This window comes from Borostomias antarcticus, assembly GCF_949987555.1.
Source record: "Borostomias antarcticus genome assembly, chromosome: 15".
Classification (NCBI taxonomy): domain Eukaryota; kingdom Metazoa; phylum Chordata; class Actinopteri; order Stomiiformes; family Stomiidae; genus Borostomias; species Borostomias antarcticus.
In genome coordinates this window covers 21,288,249-21,303,996 of record NC_140248.1, presented here as the reverse complement: position 1 = coordinate 21,303,996, position 15,748 = coordinate 21,288,249, and the positions used below count along the sequence as shown (strand labels likewise).

At 42.8% G+C, this 15,748-nt stretch overlaps 2 protein-coding genes across 2 annotated transcripts in view; one reads left to right on the top strand and one right to left on the bottom strand.

Annotated features, from left to right (window-relative positions):
* supt6h (SPT6 homolog, histone chaperone and transcription elongation factor) overlaps positions 1-3,531 on the bottom strand; it is a 28,024-nt gene extending 24,493 nt beyond the window's left edge. Inside the window, exons 1-2 of the mRNA XM_084449975.1 lie at positions 3,451-3,531; positions 42-152 (exon numbers count right to left, since the gene is read on the bottom strand). Coding sequence (XP_084306101.1) covers positions 42-141 — 100 coding nt within the window. The 5' untranslated portion in view covers positions 142-152; positions 3,451-3,531. The remainder of the gene's footprint in view (positions 1-41; positions 153-3,450) is intronic.
* Positions 3,532-4,429: 898 nt separating this feature from the next.
* Positions 4,430-7,469, top strand: sdf2 (stromal cell-derived factor 2; the record flags this gene model as incomplete). Its single annotated transcript, XM_084450438.1, has 3 exons — positions 4,430-4,604; positions 6,858-7,054; positions 7,167-7,469. 3 exons carry the CDS (start codon positions 4,430-4,432, stop codon positions 7,467-7,469), a joined length of 675 nt encoding a protein of 224 aa, XP_084306564.1.
* Positions 7,470-15,748: the final 8,279 nt, after the last annotated feature.

Below are 15,748 nucleotides of genomic sequence, written 5' to 3'. Positions count from 1 at the left end.
CTAGACACACACATGATTGTAAGCAGATTCAAACACTTTACCATCATCTTCCATAAACTTCTGGGTCTTTTTGGGCTTCAGATCTTTCTCCGCAAACTCTTCCTCTGACTCTTCCGCCTCACTTTCAATGAAGTCAGACATGCTTGCAAAAGCTGAGGAACACAACACCATGCAGGTTATACCAGGGACTTACATACAGTTAGAAGAAATAAATCCTTGCGAAAGTGCAAATGAACAGAAGTGGATTTCATGCACGTTTTCTCCCTCAAAACACTGTGGGTCTCTGGTTAGGGCTGCCAATTAAAGCATTTTCACCTCTGTCTCTCATATGGATGAATGCGAAAAGGAAACCACTCACTGCTGCCGCCCATGTTGGGGATGATGCATTACATCTTAAATGGTGTTGAGACTCGCGTTCAGGTATCTGATTAGCGGGAGAACATTTACGCTGAGTTATTAACTATGGCAAATTTGAAAATTTAAAACATGTAAATAAAACATATCAATAATGTAATGTAATGCATCATCCCCAACATACGCAGCAGCAGTGAGTAGGCTAAACAAAGCGGAGAGCGCCGAATCGCCGGTAGAAGAAGACAGTTGATGCGCTGTGGATATTAGCCATTTAAGTGTACAAATTTGCCTTTTATTTGAAAGGTGGGGGACTACAAACTGTAGCGACCTCGGAGAAAAGGCTTTCATCTTTCCAACGATGTGTTTACTTTGGTGATTAACGAAACGGTTTTGTCTGTAGACTCGGACGAGCGGGCCGAGGAAGCGCATTCATAGGTAAATTGCATTGAGAGTAACAGGGCGTTATCTGTAGGATATCGCCCTGGACCAGGTCTAGACTACTGCAATGCTCTACTATCAGGCCTACCAAAGAAAGCAATCTCTAAGCTACAAATGATACAGAATGCTGCAGCAAGAGTCCTCACTAAGACTAGACGAAGGGCACACATCACACCAGCCTTAAAATCACTACACTGGTTACCTGTCAACTCTAGAATAGACTTTAAAATACTATTACTAGTCTATAAATCTCTCCACAGTCACGCACCAGAATACATTTCAGACATGCTTGTTAGGTACATGCCCAACAGACCACTCAGATCCTCAGGTACTGAACTTTTAACAGTTCCAAAAGCCAGGACCAAGAAACACGGAGAGGCAGCTTTTAGTTTCTATGCCCCCAACCTCTGGAACACCCTACCGGAGTGCCTAAGAAGGGCCGAAACAAGGGAGGTCTTCAAGCGAGATCTGAAGACGGACATTTTCGACCTAGCCTACAACCACTAGCCAGGACCTTGAGACTCAGAAAGGCAGCCTCAAACCTACCTGTGAATCCTCTGTATACATTGGTGTTTATCCTGCTATGCACTGTATGTATATCAAGTAGTGTACAGAAGCTGGTTACCCTGAAACAGGCTTATTCTGTTCTAACAGCTGTGTTGCTTCAATGGCTCAGTGTGCTACTAACCGTTTTCTGCCACCCCTAGTGCCTCTCTCTCTCCCTCCTACCTTCTAACCAGGTCCAGTGGATGCCCCACTGTCGCCCGCAGAACACCCTGAGTCCGATAGATACCCCCGTGTCAGCAGTGGATGTCGTAGTATTTTAGTTAACACACACACACACACGTACACAGACACACATCAGTCCACATCCGGCTTAGGCCTGGACCTGATGCTCTTAGCCTTTCTTGCTCTGAAAATTTAATTTAATGTAATTTATTGCTCTATAAATGTTCTTAGCCGTTAGACAAATATATTCCAGGAGCTTGCTCCAGGTTGCCTGTTTTAATATCTGTGTTGCTTTTATGGCGCTGTTTACAGCTCACTTATCTGGCCCCCGGGTGATTACTGTTTTTTTTCTTCCCTCTGGAATATGTAGAGGTGGGTCGTATGCCTACTTCCCTTGTTCTCTGTAAAGCGCATTGTGTTGCCTCTGGGTATGAAATGCGCTATACAAATAAAGCTTTGATTGATTGATTCAAATTTTATAATCGCACTACCAAAAAAAAGTCACAAATGCGACCATTAGTTAGCTAATGACAGCCATTGTTAGCAATACCAGCTGATAACAACGAACTATGTTATTTTGCTCATCATACGAACATCATAGCAACGTTGCTCACGGAGTTGGACAGTACGACGGATTTAATGAGAAAAATAAAATCCGTAAATAGTCTTATTAAACCTTAACTTATTGTTGATGCCTGGAGTAGCTATCTTGATGAAGTCGGGATATATTTTTTATGTTGTGTTCCGTTTGTGCCGGAACGTTGGGATTCCCGGGTTCGACATCAAAGTCATCATCAATATGTCACCTGAACTCGAGATTTCTGTCTTTTTACTTTTTACAAAAAAAATCTACCCTGACTTCATCAACGTCATCTGCTGACGTCAATCAATATCCTCAATGCATCAACAGTAAGTTAAAGCTGAAATAAGACTTTATAACATTGTTCTTACGAAGTTTGCATGCATGCGCAAAATAGCATAGTTCGTTATCATCAACTGGTATTGCTTACAATAGCTAACTTGCCTAGAACTACAAAGATGAGGCGAAAGTGGGGTTTTCGCGGTTTGTTTCTGGAACGAATTCAACTGGGATGTGACGTAGTCCCGACCAAATCCCGAGCTCCGATATAAACGACCAAGTAAAATGGCGGAAATACCGATTCGGGTGACGTATTAAATTAGAGTTTGACGTCGAACCCGGGAATCCCGACGTTTCCGATACAAATAGAACGCAGCATAACCTGGGCAGACCAGATTGGGCCCTCATTGGCGTTTGCTGGGGTGGCGTTTGCTGGGGCTGCTTCTGGCTATAACCCTGGAGGAGGACGGCTTGGGATGGTAGAAACGCAGGGAACAATTTCCACCGACGGCCCTCGAAAGCTGCATGTGTGTGTGCCGTGTCGCCGCTATATGTAATGTGTGTGATCGTGTGGCAGAATATAGACCCCCCCGCCTCGGGTCCTGTAAAAAATGGAGATACCTAGCTAGTCATAGTACTGTATAGGATCTTCATTTTGCCTGAAGACCCAGTGTGGTCGAAACGTTGCTCATGCTAACCGAATAACGTATTGGGAGCTACGTTATAAACCATTCGTATTTTTTATCCTGCACCTGGCCTAAAGACTGGTTGCACTCTACTTTTATTAGTTTAACGTAGCTAGCTAACGTATACTAGCCTAATACACTAACGTTACCCTGCACACGGATGAGGAACGACACCACGACGGTATCTCTCGTATAACGGCGAAATCGGGATGGAGGGACTAGAGACAAAACAAGGCCTCTTTGGGCAACTTCGCAAGTGCTAGCTTGCTAGCCTAGCTAGCTAACGGTAGTTAACGTTAACTAACAACGGCATGTTGGTCAACTGGATCGCTAGTCTGTGGACAACAAGAGTCGTATCAACTTCATTATGCGCTGTGGACTTACCTGCGAGTCGAGGCTGCGACTATTTTTCCTTAAGTCCCTGGGCAGCAGATTGGCGGATATGTAGACGTGCTGCTATTTCACTAGCAACTTTTTAATGCTGAAAATGGACGACAACGATTCCGGTATTTAGAAATGAGACTTCTTCTTTTAAATCAGTGACAGACTGGAGACAGACTAGACGCTAGAGCGCATTGCTGCCCTCCACAGGTCAAAAACAAACGTTTTAAAGAAAGGAGAGATTAAATTCACGAACCGGCCACCTCCTTAAATCATTTCCTTCTTTCTTCAGCATATTTAACACAATATATTGTGTTATATAGCAACATATGCTGGACTTCTAGGCCTCCACACACATCAATCTGGATGTTTTTGTACTGTTTTGCACTGGCATGTCTTTGCACTATCCTGTCCTGTCCTGCACCCTATTCTATGTCGTTTACAACAGCGTATGCTTTAACCCTGGTTCAATTCCTAGTACCCTGTGTGTGAACCATGGCAATAAACAGACGTTGCGTCTGTAATCCACTAGTTATAGCCCATAGTGCTGAAACATCACCCAATTGTCCGCTTGACTGCCTCTCCCCCTTAACTGAGTTCTGAATAAATAATCTTTGCAATAGGGAAAATCAGTGTTGGGCTCAGGTAAGAGCCAAAAGCAGACATTAACATTTAATTAATACTTTGCTGTGTTGTTCCCGTGTTGGAGAAGATTGCATGCACTAGCCTATGTCATCTCAACCATGCCTTTTGTTGTTTATTTTTGTTTTTACTTCTATTTTCATCATAAAACACTGGATTCTAACAGAATCAACATACTAAGACTAAGGTTAAAGTTTATGAGTTTTGACAAGTCGAATTGACAATGTGGACTCCAAACAGCATGTGGCGCTGTCACCGATTTTCTTTGATTTGCTGTAGCAAGCTACCTCGATGACGTAGCATTAGCTATCGTGGAGGCTGGCAGCAATAGATAGCGGTCATGGGTAACTGTACTGGTCCCTCACACTTTTTAATGAGTTCTATGTTATTATATTGTTTATGTGGGCTATCATTTGGTACTGAACTTAGTTTTGTGACGTGCGGTTCGGTGGTGAAGCTCCTGAATATAAAGCATAATGTGAGACTTCACTCGCACGATGTGCGCTACGGTTCTGGTGAGTCCTGTTTGAATTTTAGCTGTGGTCTCCTATGCAGTTCACTATGATTGCTCTTTCGTTCTCTTTCTGTTCCCGTGTGTCTCTTTCTGTATCTTTGGTACAGTATGTGTGTGTGTGTGTGTGTGTCCGAGTTTGGACTACACACCAATGGCAGAAATGCGAACTTTTTTGAGTTATTTGACCACTTTCAGGAAAATAATATTGCAATAGGGTTCTTATTACCATACGATAGGGCCCCTAATAATAACTAGAAAAGGTACATTTCCTTACGAAAAAGTGTGTGCTTGCTGACAGCAGGCATACTATGTAGTTTAGATAGGTTTAATAGTAGGCTAGATACTAATATTAATACAAATACAGTTGTGGTCAACTTTTTGTAAAGAACATGTATGTCATGGCAATCTTGAGTTTACAATTATTTCTATAACTGTTATATTTCTGTGATAGAGTGGAGACTGGAGCACATACTTCTTTGTTACAAAAAACATTCATGAGGTTTAGTTCTTTTATGAATTTATTCTGGGTCTACTGAAAATGTGACCAAATCTGCTGGGTCAAAAATATACAGCAACATTTATCAATTTTGGTGATGCGGAAAGTTTTAAATCAAATTTACCCATTCACACACACGGCAGCTGCCATGCAACATACTCATTGGGAGCAATCTGGGGTTCAGTGTCTTGCCCAAGGACACTTCGACATGTAGACAGTAGGATCCAGGATTCGGACCGCCGACCCTACGATCATTGGACGACCCGCTCTACCACTGAGCCACAGCAGCCCTTAAGGCTGTTGGTGTTGACATAGTGGGCCAAGCTCACATCCCTGGCGTAGGTGAGGAGAGATGACGGCTTGCTGGTCACTGCTACCATCCCTGATCCTGGTTCCACCTGTTCAGGCCTTCCAGGAGGTACAACTGGAAGTTCAGTGTGTTTGCACTGGTTCCTGGGAAAACAGCAACATATGCAAATGTTCATTTTCAATCTGAATAATGCTTTCATTAAAACATTTATTAATTATTTAAAATATCATACACTAACCTGTAATGAACCTGTTCAGGTAGCAGTCAAAAGACTCCACGGAAGTGGATCCTCTGCCACAGCGGTACCTGGTCAGGACAATGCCCATCTTGGTGGTGCCTGTCTCTGTGTACAGCTGCATGTGCTGGAGGCACCTGATGTGGCATTTCTGCACACTCCAGATGTGGTCCTTGGGGGCAGTGGCAGCCTCATGAGGTCTCTCCTGTTTGCCCCCCCCCCCCCCCCCCCCCCCCCCAATTTCATGCAGCAGCCACTCGATGAGGCTGATGGTGGTTTCCTCCCCGTGCCGGGCTAGTCTAATGCTTCCTCCAGCCCCTCAGCCTCTCCATCTACTCCCCGTCTCCCATGGGCTCATCTAAAGATAACATGGAAATTATAAGAATAACAATAGTTACAATTATGTATCACAGCATAAACATGGTGGAAGCAAACCACACTGATTCGCAATCTACACTGTATCGCAATCCGAACATTTTTACATGTTTGGCATGGCTTGGACCTAAGCATTCCACTGGGGCTTGTTTTCTCTGCTCCCACGGAGGATTGTGTGCAAGCCACGCCAAACACCTAAAAATATTTGGATTGCAATACATTTCACAGGAGAGCATTCTGAGACTGGTAAGATTACACCCTGTGCTTCCCGTCTCGGAAAAGCACATCTTATCTATTATCGTAGTTTTTCCAATGCATTTATGGGTTCCCCATTGACTTCCATTGTAGCCCAATGACAGCCCGCAGAAAAACTGCAGCTTGCTCAATACTTGATGATCAGTGAAATTATGGTCTCTGTTTCAGGTTGATGGTAGACTGACCAAAAATAGGGCCAAATGGTCCAAATAGCATACTGGCCCTTTAAGTGAATTAAAGATAAGAAGCAAGTTGAGTGACTTATACTAAACAGTACAACTCAGAACTAAACTGATGCTGCATTAACGGTCCTGACCATTGACTCAGCTTGCTAAAACAAAGCTGTCATCAAATTATCTGCAAAGCAGTTTGCATGGCTACTATTCATTCAAGGGGTTAAAACACGTGCCGTGGGCTTGTACAGGATCTATGCTTGTTTTGTATGCTGCCATCGTAGAGAAGGACTATTATGTTCAATGAAATACATTCAAGTTAGAAATTAAAGGGACATTTCATAGAACTGAGGGTGGTTGGGTGTATGTGTGTACTAGCTAGCTCACTTAACGTAATGTTTGTGTGTCAGGTAGTGGACAACAGTCTGTGACGGGCATCACCACCGTTGAGGACAGTAATAGTTATTGGAGCGTGCGTGGCACTAGTGGCTCCGCATGCCACCGTGGGACCCCAGTGACGTGCGGCCAGACCATCCGTCTTACACACGTCAACACAGGGAGGAACCTTCACAGCCACTACTTCGCCTCACCACTGTCCTCAAATCAGGTGCGCTTGAAGTTCCACAGACTAAAGGATGAGCACAACTGACAGCTGTCAGCCAATACTTATATCAAAACCCTCTTTCTCTCTTTCCTTCTCTCTTTCTCCCCTTCTTCAGGAGGTGAGCGCGTTTGGTGAGGAGGGGGAGGGAGACCACCTGGATGAGTGGACGGTGCAATGTGGGGGGGATGTGTGGATGCGTGAAGAGGCTGTCGGCTTCCGTCATGCGGCCACAGAGGCGTTGCTGTCAGTGACGGGAGAACAGTATGGCCGTCCCATCCATGGGCAGAGGGAAGTACATGCCATGACAGACCCCAGTCAACACAGCCTCTGGAAAGCCATGGAGGGAGTGTACCTGAAGCCCAGTGAGAGTCCACTCGGCGGCAGGGACTACAGCCATCCTCTACACTCAGAGTTCTGACCTAACCCTCACCTCACCATATAATCTATCATTTTTTCTTTCTTTCTTTCTTTCTTTCTTTCTTTCTTTCTTTCTTTCTTTCTTTCTTTCTTTCTTTCTTTCTTTCTTTCTTTCTTTCTTTCTTTCTTTCTTTCTTTCTTTCTTTCTTTCTTTCTTTCTTTCTTTCTTTCTTTCATCTGATCAAACCAGTATTCTTCCTCCATGCCCCTATATCCTCATTAGCGAACAAGTGCCACATTGCACCAGGGCATAGTTGATTGCTCTGTGCCATTCCTCAGACAGAATTTGTCCCGAGACTCACATCTGAATTCTTTATTGATACACTAGACTAAAGAGTGAATATAACCAAACCCTAGGGCCACAGTCAGCCCTCTACCATCTTCTACCCTCTCCGATGATTGCCTAAGAGAACAAATGTCATTAGAGCCTTAAAATATTATTATTATGTATGATGTCAGAGAGCTATGTTGCCATGTCTTATGTGATAATATGTTTAAAGTGTTTGCCATTGTATGATTGTATGATAAGCAAGTCCAGCGGAAAACTTGATAACATTTTATTTTGTAACATGAAGGTTAGGGTTGGTGGATCCATCAGTGCTTGTTTATTGGCCGTTCTTCAGATAATCCCATGTTTCACATCATAACGACATGAACTGTGGCTAATTCCCCCCAAGGGGCATAAAGGGCTCAAAATGTCTGCCAGAGAGCCCTTGTGCACTTGAAAATGTGACAATGGGACAGCCCTAAGCCCTCACGCAATTAGCAGGAACATGCCTCAAAGGCTGTGAGTCCATAAGGGTGGATATTAGGACTGGGCCAGCGTGTCTGTCAAGGTTAACGGGATAGTCTGGAATTTTGGACATAGGGCCTCATTTACGACTTAAGCCGTAGTGTACAGTAACTAGTCGTTATGTTGTTTGATTCATTTACAGCTGCTTCCATGCTGCCCCTCATTTGAACATTCATGTCTTGCTAATGCTAGTGCAATGCAATCGTACAGGCTAGCATCCACTACCAAACTCTTGAACACTCCACAGTGCACCCAAAGCAAATATGAGCACAGTCGGTTAGGGGTTAATTTGAGTGTTCACACCATCATCTTTGAAGGTAAAACGATCCTTTAATCCTTTACATACTGTACCTATTTTCTCTGTGGAAGTAGGAAGGCGGAGTATTATTGTACATTACCTACGAATGTAAACAGAGGCACTACATTAGGCCTTCCTACCTTCACAGAGGTCTCCACAAAGTAAAGGATTCAAGAATAGTTTGACTTAAAAAAATTATGGAATAAACATTTAAAATTAACCCCCAACAGACTGTCCTCAATGCATATCACCACCAGTGATAGTTTGTGACAAATATATCAGATTGTGACAGTATGCTTGCATGGTGTGATTTGTGACTTCAGTTTGAGTAACTTAGTATCAACTCTATAATACCATGTAAACAGGTAGCCTACAGCAGCATGTATGCCAAAAACAGCATTGTTAGACACTTGTGCCTTTATAATAATATAAGGACATTTCACTCTTCCATTGTAATCAAGTGTAATTGTGTATCAATAATGAGAAGCAATTGTGAAATATTATGGTCCCAAGAGCATCATGACCCATCCTATATTTAGAATGAATGCATAAGTAGTGTTTCCTTGTTCAACATTCAGTATTACATAAGATGCTTTTCTTTTCAAAGCATAACTATCATAACTAACATGGAAATCCTACATCCTTAGGCTTGTTTAGTACATTTGGTTTGATGCTTTTTAATTCATTTGAATGGAAACCACAATTTGTGGCCATGTCTTCATCTATGGCTCTGAGTTTCTCTTGCCTTGTGAGCAAGTTCAGTGTTTTGAGTATGTGAACACCATTGTTTTCAGGAACTTTGTATGCGACACATAAAAGATACCTCAGAATACTTTTGCGTTTTCCAGTGCGTGTTCTGTGGGTCCTTGGGTCATCATGCCAACAAGGCTTAATGTTGTCTCTTATGAAGTTCTCTGTCCAGTATGACTGAATTGTGTCATTGGTTAACCAGAGTAGAGTCTAGCTGATCTGATGCACATTTTCTTGTCTTTAGCTGTTTCACCTGCCAACAAAAACATTAGCCGTAAGATCCGTTGGCTACATTTAGTCTATATAGACAAATCAGGTGACCAATTTATGTGTTATGGCATCTTGCGGCAGTGCCGTGACTAGTCGTGACTCTGCTGCCTGCTGACAGCATGGATGGGGAGATGGGGATGAGGCATTGAAAGATGGCCATCCATTCATTCCAATGAAAGCTGCTCACCCAGCACATGAAATATTTTTAATATATTTCCTGTAGACCACTGCACATGCGCAGCAGGGTTTTCTTGGCCCTTTCAAGTTCAATACTAAGGTACACAAGCAAGCATCAGTCTTTGTTGATGCTCCACACGTCTTCAAAGGAGAGAGAGAGGCTGGGGGCAAACAGTAAGGGTATGTTTGATATATATTCTGAATGAACAGTATGAACAAAGTCGTACGAATACACACTAAGATACATTTTCAGCATAGTGAGGAATGAACTAAGCAAACTAGGTTTATCACAGAGGGAGGTGTGGATGATATTGCCTATACAGTATATGCACAGTTTAAACCAGTGTTGCCCTGTCTCCCAAGTGTTCATCAAACTAGCACTACCTACTTCCTGGCTGATAATGCAAAATAATATGCTAAGATACCCTTATCATCAGGTAAATACACAAAGCTTTAACTAGCAAACAGATCAGGAAATCTGAAAACACGCATCAACAACATCAATCATAAAGCTGGAATCTGCTTAAAGTGCAGTTATTTTATCACAGATGCAGAATAAATGTATAATCCTTGTTTCACACTTGTTTTCTACAATTCTACATGAGCTTAAAATACAATGTGGTTTTACGCCACCAAGTCAGTAGTCCATTTTTCATGAACATTCAGGGTAGCCTATAGCCTACCAATCTTTTGAACAGTGAAAAACTTTGGAACAGAATTGATTCATAAACATTTTTTTATACATACTGATCCTACCAGTTATTTTCCAAAGGGAAGTGAAAAAACAGTACATCCATGTGAGCCAATATGGGAGAACTGAAAAAAAATCTTCCCTGGCCTCTCAACAAGACAATCGAGCAAGCTCCTGGAAGATTTTGACTACTGTATTAGCTATATCATAGGAACATATTAAAGAGCACATAATGAATAGCATAAATAGGCCTACTACATTATCAAAAATAAATGAGTATGCAAATAAATAAATACAATATTTCACTTGAATGGTAGGTAAGCATATATAAGCTAGGCCTATATCCCAGTAAACCATTGGACACATACCACATAATGAAACACAGCCAGACAGGAGTGATAGTCAAAGTGAAGAGAACCAAGGGGGTGATGACTTGATTGGAGACAGCTGGTGACACACGGTGAGATGGAACTGTACGTGAGGGACGGGGAGGTCAAGGTGACCGGGGGGATTTTTAAAGGGAACCTCTGCAGGAGCTGGGTAGAATACAACAGAGAGAGACACTAGGGAGGAGAGAGGGTTAGTTTCATGCTGACTGCCAGTCACAACAACACACTGCATGATACACACAATGTACCACTATTAAAAACTATTAAAAACAATAAACAAGGTGCAAAATGTTTTTACTAAACAAACAAAACATGCCTAAAAACATATCACTCTCACATCAAACAATTAAAAAGTCACTTCCAGTCTCTACCTCTGTAGCCTTGCTTCACTATAACAAGTCTTATACAACAGCTAGTTCCGACCACACATTGTGATTGGCCAAGAGGCATTTGAAGTTGTGCCAATAGACACAACATACCGACGGGCAAATCACTGGTAAAGGTATCTCTCCGTAAACGCTGTGATGCATTAAGAGAAATACAAAATACAGTCACTTAATATCTACGAGGCAGTCTGTCATGTTTCGTCCACCTATGGCATTGCAATTGCAATGGTACCAATTTGATACTGGTCTAGGCTAGGGTAACACTACATGTTACAGTGTCTGCTGCCTGTCAGACTGTTAGGCCAGCTCACTTCTGTGGCAGCGGGCTCAGAGGTAGCCTTGCGGGCAGACACACTGACCTGAGGAGGGGTTGCAGGATGCCACGTTCACACAGTTACACTGTAGTTAGACCAACTGGGCATGCTGGGGATGAGGGAGAAGGATACCTGACGGAATACTGGACAAGGACATTCGTCATATTATTTGTCATCAACCAAATCAAATCAAACTTTATTTGTATAGCGCATGCAACACAATGGGGTTAGTAGCCCCACTGGACCTCTACAGCGATCAGAGAGATTTCTACCGGACACAAGGTAGCCTGCAAGAGACAGGGGGAATCCACAGGACCAAGTTAGGGTATGAAAGGGAGAGACCCTAGGTTAACCCTAGAGATAAGAGGCAGATAGGGTTAGTAGCATGCAGAGCCATATAAGCAGCACACATCTTAGGATAAGCAATACACTGTAGGATATATAGTACACAGCAACAAACTCATGTGGCAGTATCTACTTTCTCATCGGCCAGTCCAGGCCGGTCCCTAAACAGCACACATCTTAATATAAACACAGCACCATCAGAAATGCACTCTTATAGGATATACACCATCATGTACACTGTCCCACATAGTATACAGTATACACTGTTACAGCATCATCTAGTTCCTCATCAGCCAATTAAGGCCAGTCCCTAAGCAACACATATCATAGAGTACATACAATGCACAGAAGAATATAATCCAGGGAAATACACAAAGGCTAGCAGGCTGGAGGCTGCCTCTCCGTGTCTCTTAGTCCTGGCTAGTGATTATAGGCGATATTTAATAGGTAAGTCTTAAGATCCCGCTTAAAATTTTCAAGTTTCTGCCCTTCTTAGGTTCTCTGGCAAGATGTACCAGAGGCTGATGGCATAGAAACTAAAAGCTGCCTCTCCGTGTCTCTTGGTCCTGACTTTTGAAACTGTTAGGAGTTCAGTACCTGAGGACCTGAGGGATCTACTGGGCATGTACCTAACAAGCATGTCTGATATACAGTATTCAGGTGCGTGGATGTGGAGAGATTTAAAGACTAGTAAAAATAATTTTGAAGACTATTCTGAAACTGACAGATATCCAGTGCAGTGATTTTAAGACTGTGATGTGTACCCTTCGTCTAGTCTTAGTGAGGACTTGTGCTTCAGCATTCTGTATCAACTGTAGTTTAGAAAAAGCATTCTTTGGTAGGCCAGACAGTAGAGCATTGCAGTATTCCAGCCTGCTTGTGATGAAAGCATGCATTAGTCTTTCAGTGTCAGCCTGAAAGAGAAACGGCTACACCTTGGCAATGTTTCTTACAGTAGGGGATAAAACAATGTCTTGGCTATATTCTTGATGTGGATTTCCAAATTAAGATCCGAGTCAAGTATGATACCTAGGTTTCTAGCCTGGAATAAAGTGTCTAGTGCCAGTGTTTTTAAATGTGCAGATAGTTTCTCTCAGCTTTTCACCAGTGACCAATTACCTGTCTACACAAACAACAATCATAGACAGCAACATTGTCGCTGTGTAAAGGTTCGTAAAAGGAGCTGTATAGGCTACAATTAACTATACACAAACAATAATCTAGGTAACGTCAATTACCTCAGATGCTCTTGTGGTAAATTCGTTATCACTACAGCAGGTGATATCTGTTTCACTTTCGCGCTAAAATAACATCGGTCTTACTTTCATGCTAAAGACTAAATGGGCGACAGTAAAATATAAATGTCTGTGACTGGAAAACCGGACAATTAATCAAACTTATGTAGCCAGTAGAGGGAGGCAGATAATTAACCATTAGTGATGTACAGGTATTTAACACAGGCAGAGGCAGCGACCCGTCTCTCGGTTCTCTCACGCCTCGCCAGTGTCGAGGTGCGGGGAAAAGTTTGGTGTCTTTGCTTGTGTGCTGTGCTGTTGCAATCGGGGTGGTTAACCAGTTGCAGAGAGTGTGGCTGTTGAATGGATGTGGGTAGCTACCTAGAAGCATCCGGTTTACGGGGAAACAAGTTGCTAATGTTGGACCACTGTTCCTTTTTTTCTTTTTAGTTTGAGTTTATGTTGCACTAACTGTGAATGTCTGTGGGACACAGGTTCCCAACTGTGGAGTTCTAGTTGTGAAAGACCCCCCCACCCCCAGTGGCCAGGAGCAGAAACAGAGACGTCCTGGAATTTTAGGTATGAATATAGTGAGAGATTTCTACCACACACTGTACCGTGCACGGCCAAGCACTTTTTCACGTACCTAAGGTTCAGTCTTCCCCCTCTGCCTGGAAACTTGCTCTGAGGTATTGTGAGCAAATGGAAGCTGTTGTTAATTCTAATGTGGCCTATAAAGTCAGAGTACAAGGCAAGACACCAGTGTATGTTAAAGCAGGCACATTGACTTTGGTTCCCTTCACTTGCCCACAGATCCCCTCGCAAGCGTTTTTTTTTTTAAGACCAAATTTATTTTTATCTACAATCTTCATGAACATTCACAGGTATATAGGCCAATCAATTCTGATCATAGATCTGCCACCCAGGAGTCTCTAGTCCATTCCTAGGCCAAGCAGTGAACAATTTAATTATGTCCACCTGAAAAAAAAACATAAGGGTTATGTATGGCGTTTTTTTTTTTCAGACCAAATTTATTTTTTGTCTACAATCTCCATGAACCTTCACATGTATGTAGTACAGGCTATTCTGATCAGAGATCTGCCACCCAGGGGTCTCTAGTCCATTACTAGGCCGAGCAGTGACACATTTAATTATGTCCACCTGAAAGAAAACATAAGGGTTATGTATGGCTTCTTTTTTTTTCAGACCAAATTTATTTTTATCTACAATCTTCATGAACCTTCACAGGTATGTAGTACAGGCAATTCTGATCAGAGATCTGCCACCCAGGGATCTCTAGTCCATTACTAGGCCGAACAGTGACAAATTTAATTATTTCCACCTGAAAAAAAACATAAGGGCGTTTTTTTTTTCAGACCAAATTTACTTTTTTGTCTTCAATCTTCATGAACATTCACAGGTATGTAGTACAAGCAATTCTGATCATAGATCTGCCACCCAGGGGTCTCTAGTCTATTCCTAGGCCAAGCAGTGAACAATTTAATTATGTCCACCTGAAAAATAAACATAAGGGGTATGTATGTATGACGTTTTTTTTTCAGACCAAATTAATTTTTTGTCTACAATCTTAATGAACCTTCACAGGTATGTAGTACAAGCAATTCTGATCAGAGATCTGCCACCCAGGGGTCTCTAGACCATTACTAGGCCGAACAGTGACAAATGTAATTATTTGCACCTGAAAAAAAACATAAGGGGTATGGCGGGTTTTTTTTCAGACCAAATTTATTTTTATCTACAATCTTCATGAACCTTCACAGGTATGTAGTACAAGCAATTCTGATCAGACATCTGCCACCCAGGGGTCTCTAGTCCATTACTAGGCCGAGCAGTGACCAATTTAATTATGTCCACCTGAAAGAAAACAAGGGTTATGTATGTTTGTTTTTTTTTTCAGACCAAATGTATTTTTATCTACAATCTTCATGAACCTTCATAGGTATGTAGTACAAGCAATTGCAGACTTCAACAAACAATTTGTTCTGGAGGTGGATGCCAGCCACCAAGGCTTGGGAGCCGTCTTGTCCCAAGAGCATGATGGTAAGTTCCATCCCATTGCCTATGCGAGCCGCACCCTGAGGAGAACTGAACGAAATATGAACAATTATAGTTCTATGAAACTTAAGTTTTTAGCCCTGAAGTGGGCTGTCTGTGAACAGTTTAGAGAGTACCTTTTTGGGAATGAGTTCATTGTATACACCGACAATAACCCCCTCTGTCATCTGCAGACTGCGAAGCTGGGCACGATCGAACAGAGGTGGGCGTCAGAGCTGGCCTCCTTCAATTTTACCCTCAAATACCGGCCCGGGCGCTCCAACTCCAATGCTGATGCTCTGTCTAGACTACCTCTGGAGGAGTCTTCACCTGGCGTGCCGGTTCCCAAACAGCTTGTTGACGCCATCGGTGCACCCCATGCCCCAGTACTGGCTACGTGTAATCAGATGACCACCCTACCATGCTGTACCAGACCAGACCTCGCCTCTCTACAGGCCAGAGACCCAGTCATTGGACCTGTCCTGAAGCTGTGGCGTAAAGGGCATCCCCCTGCAGCAAAAGAGAGGGAGCAGTTAAATAAGGAAAGCAGGGAACTGACTCGGAAGTGGGACCGGCT